Below are 4923 nucleotides of genomic sequence, written 5' to 3' on the forward strand. Positions count from 1 at the left end.
CACACACTTTACCACTTCATACTAAAAATATTTTTTCTGTCTCCGATGAAGGGAAGTACTGGATCTTCCCAGAAACAGCTGTAAGACTCTATCCATAAAATTCTTCAACCTTACCTTTGCTCTCTTTATCTTTTTGTTTTTATATATTTACATATATATATGTATATATATATAATATATATATATATATATATATATATATATATATATGTTTGTGTGTGTGTGTATATATATAGAGAGAGAGAGAGAGCTTCAAGCAGAATGATATAAATATAACTACAATGGAAGACAAGTGAAAACAAGGTGTAATTATTAGTTTGAGGCTGAATAAGAGCTTAAGAAAGTGGCAGTGTCTTTGATGTTTTGAGCTTAAGCTCTTCTTCAGAAAGTTAGATTGTTAGAAGGGAGGAAAAGATAAATGAAAGGAAAAAATGAATGATGGAGAAATATGTATTACTGCTAATACCATATAATAAAGATAGTCTGCTGGCACATTTATGCTGGAAAAGGTTATATACAAATGAGAAACAAACAGAAAAAAAATAGTTTCCTGTTTGAGTTTATATTGAGTTTATCTGTTGAGATGTATTATATAAATATAAATGTGTGTGTGTGTATGTCTTTGTGTGTTTGTATGTATATGTATGTATGTATATGTGTATAAGTATGTGTCTCTGTGTGTGTAGTATATATATATGTATATGTATGTAGATATATATATATATATATATATGTATGTAGATATATATATATATATATATATATATATATATATATATATATATATATGTATGTATATGTGTATATATATGTATATATATAAAATATACATATATATATATGTATGTGTGTGTATATATATATGCATGTATATATATGTATATATATGTGTGCATTTATGTGTGTGTATATATATGTGTGTATGTGTATATATATGTATGTATATATATATATATATATATATATATATATATATATATATATATATATATATATATACATGTATATGTGTCTATATATATATATATGTATATGCATATGTATATGTCTGTATATATATATATATATATGTTTATGTATGTATATATGGATATGTGTGTGCATGTGTATATATATATATATATATATGTGTGTGTGTGTATATGTACGTATGTGTGCGCGTGTCAGCATATGCAATTTATTATTATCAAATTTGTCTGCTGTCCATGAGTATGTGCATAGCAGTTTGTCTATGACTGTATAGTGTGTATGCACATGTGCTAGCATATCTATGTCTTTGCAGTATATGTGTATGTTTGTTCATGTGCAGGTGTGTATGCATTGTATTAATATATGCTTTGTTATGTTAAACATATATACGCGTATTTCTTTCTTCAAAGGCCATTATGAAAGCTAGATGGAAATATTGTTTATTTCTTTTCTTTTCCTCTTATTCTTTATTCTTTTCAACTCTCTCTCTTTCATTTACATGCACATGAATGTGCACTGATGTTCACTTGCAAATACACCCTTCCCCACACCCATGGTCATGTACACATTGTGAGAGATGTTTTGTATGAAGTGGTGGGCGAAAAAGCTGGCAAGTTAGTGAAGCCATGCAAGACGATCATTGAATTATTTTAAAGATATATATATATATATATATCGGAGGATGCGTGGCTGTGTGGTAAGTAGCTTGTTTACCAACCACATGGTTCTGGGTTCAGTCCCACTGTGTGGCATCTTGGGCAAGTGTCTTCTACTATAGCCTTGGGCCAACCATAGCCTTATGAGTGGATTTGGTAGACGGAAACTGAAAGAAGCCTGTCATATATATGTATATATATATATGTGTATATATATATATATATATATATATATATATATGTGTGTGTGTGTGTGTGTGTGTATATGTTTGTGTTCTCTGTTTGTCCCCCCCAACATCGCTTGACAACCGATGGTGGTGTATTTACGTCCCTGTAACTTAGTGGTTTGGCAAAAGAGACCGATAGAATAAGTGGGTCTGTTTGTATATTCGTTGCTAGTGAGGGTTTTACGAGGTCAGAGTGCAAATCCTTCCTCAACCTCTTTTAGTTGCTTCTAATGACATGCAGAAGAAATGTTGGATCTGTTCTTTGACACGCCAGTCCCCACACACAGCACTAGAACAATGTAAAATGAATGTTTTGTTCAAGAACATAACACGCTGCCCAACCTGGGAATTGAACCCACAATCTAGTGATTGTGAAGCCAACACCCTAACCACTTGACTACACGCCTTCATGCAGATATACTGATAAATAAATTAGTAGGTAGAAATAGACAGGTTGGTACATGAGAAGAAATACTGGGTCTATTCTTGGATATGCTGGTCCTCACACTACACAAGAGAAGTGTTTTGCTCAGGAATACAGCTTGCCGTCAAGTCTGGGAATCGAAGCCACGATTTGGTGATTGTGAGTAGAACACCCTAACCACTAGGCCACACGCCTGCATACAGGCATATGAATAAATAAATTGGTAGGTAGAGACAGACATGTTGGTACATATGTAGATGGAGTGGTATGTAGTTGACATACAGATATATAAATTGATAGGTAGAAATAGATCGGCTGGTAGTCACTTATGAAGAGAGAGAGACAGAGACAGAGACAGAGAGAAAGAGAGAGAGAGAGAAGGGTGCCAAAATGTACTTAGCTTACTGCTGTCACTTGTGAGACAGAGATAATTAAATATATTACTTTGTTGAGGCAAATCATTATAGAGATACTTTTAAGATGTTTCAAGTGTTAAGATAAGCTGCATCAGAATGTGTCACTTTGATGTAAGTCTCAGAAGAAAGCAATCGATTAACAAATATTATTCAATAAACAGAATTTAGCCAAAAGCTTAACAAAAGAAATTCTAATTTTCAAAGACTGTCTTAGATACAGAGGTTATTTACCACACAAGAACTGACTACAAGAGTCTTCAAAAGTAGTTGTTAATTAAGATAGTATCATGATTGAGGTAACTTAATTAAATTATGGACAAATATTTGATGTCTAGATATATGAACGTGTATGTGCATGGTTTAAGTTTGTCAGCATAAATATCTGAATATATATATATATATATATATATATATATAGGCGTAGGAGTGGCTGTGTGGTAAGTAGCTTGCTTACCAACCACATGGTTCCGGGTTCAGTCCCACTGCGTGGCACCTTGGGCAAGTGTCTTCTATTATAGCCTCGGGCTGACCAAAACCTTGTGACCAAAACTGAAAGAATCCCATCGTATATATGCATATATATATATATATATATATATATATATATATATATATATGTGTGTGTGTGTGTGTGCTTGTCCCCCCACCATCGCTTGACAACCGATGCTGGTGTGTTTACGTCCCTGTAACTTAGCGGTTCGGCAAAAAGAGACTGATAGAATAAGTACTGGGCTTACAAAGAATAAGTCCTGGGGTCGATTTGCTTGACTAAAGGCGGTGCTCCAGCATGGCCACAGTCAAATGACTGAAACAAATAAAAGAGTAAAAGAGAAAAGAGAGAGCGTATAAGGTGTCTCTCTCTCTTTCTCTCTCTCACACACACATATATATGTATGTAGGACAGACATGGCTGTGTGGTTGAGCTGTTTGCTTCCCTACCATGTGGTTTTAGTTTCAAATCCATTGCATGGCATCTTGGGCAAGAGTCTTCTACTAACAACCTGGGCCAACCAAAAGCTTGTGAGTGAATTTGGTAGATAAAAATTGTGTGGACTCCCAGCATGTATATGTGCGTGTGTGTGTGTGTGTGTGTGTGTGTGTATCTTCCCCCAACTATTTGACAACAGGTGTTAGTTTGTTTATATCCCTGCAACTTAGCAGTCCACCTAAGACACCGATAGAATATGCACCATCATCATCTTTTAGCATCCGTTTTCCATGCTGGCATGGGTTGGACGGTTTGACTGGAGATGATAAGCCAGAGAGCAGCACCAGGCTCCTGTCTGTTTTGGCTTGGTTCTTATGGTTAGAGGCCCTTCCTAATGCCAACCACTCCATAGAGTGTACTGGGTGTCTTTTATGTGTAACTTGCACAGTTGCCTTTAATGTGTCACTGGCATGAGTGCCTTATACGTGTCACTGGCACCGGTGCCTTTTGTGTGTCACCAGCACGAGTGCCTGTTACGTGTCCCCGGCAAGTACTGGAGTTGATTTGTTTGAATAAACTCTTTTTAAGGCAATGCTCCAGAATGGTCACGATTCAATGACTGAAATGCATATAAAAGGAAAGATAATTCTGACTGTAGACCTTTAATCATGGGTTTTTGCCTGATTAGAGATGACCTGGAACAAAACAACTGCAACAATGGCCAACAACAGGCCTCAAAGAAAACCCTCAAAAAAAAAAAAAAGCATAGAATATTTGTATTTCCTATTTAATCCCCTGTAATAATCTCAATCTCATTTATTTTGTTTCATTTAAAGTTCATCTTTAATCAAGAATGAAATGGGAAGCAGTGGTCTGGCCAAAGATATTGAAGTAGCTGGGTTCAGTGATCAAATCTTAACGTGAGTATATTTTGAATTTTTTTTTTTTTTTTGACAAACGTTATGCATTTCATGTGTTTGTCAAAACACATGAAATGCAGAACAATAAAATGTTTAATGAATACTAAATACAACACTGAAACTGTAATCTGGTCTGCATGCACAAATGCTATACTAGAAACTCTGCCAAATTAGACTGGAGCCTAGTGTTGCCATCCGGTTTCACCAGTCCTCAGTCAAATTGTCCAACCCATGCTAGCATGGAAAGCGGACGTTAAACGATGATGATGATGATGATGATGATGCACATGCATATAATATAAATACATACACATCACACATACATATATTATAAATACACATACAGACATGCAAATATATATATATATATATATATATATATA

The 4923-nt window shown here is 34.7% G+C and overlaps 1 protein-coding gene across 1 annotated transcript in view; it reads left to right on the forward strand.

Moving 5' to 3' along the window:
- LOC106875605 (telomerase protein component 1) overlaps window positions 1–4923 on the forward strand; it is a 214501-nt gene that overhangs the window by 53735 nt on the left and 155843 nt on the right. Inside the window, exon 19 of the mRNA XM_052966744.1 lies at window positions 4457–4540. Coding sequence (XP_052822704.1) covers window positions 4457–4540 — 84 coding nt within the window. The remainder of the gene's footprint in view (window positions 1–4456; window positions 4541–4923) is intronic.

The sequence above is a fragment of the Octopus bimaculoides genome, chromosome 3 (assembly GCF_001194135.2).
Source record: "Octopus bimaculoides isolate UCB-OBI-ISO-001 chromosome 3, ASM119413v2, whole genome shotgun sequence".
In the NCBI taxonomy this organism is placed as follows: Eukaryota; Metazoa; Mollusca; class Cephalopoda; order Octopoda; family Octopodidae; genus Octopus; species Octopus bimaculoides.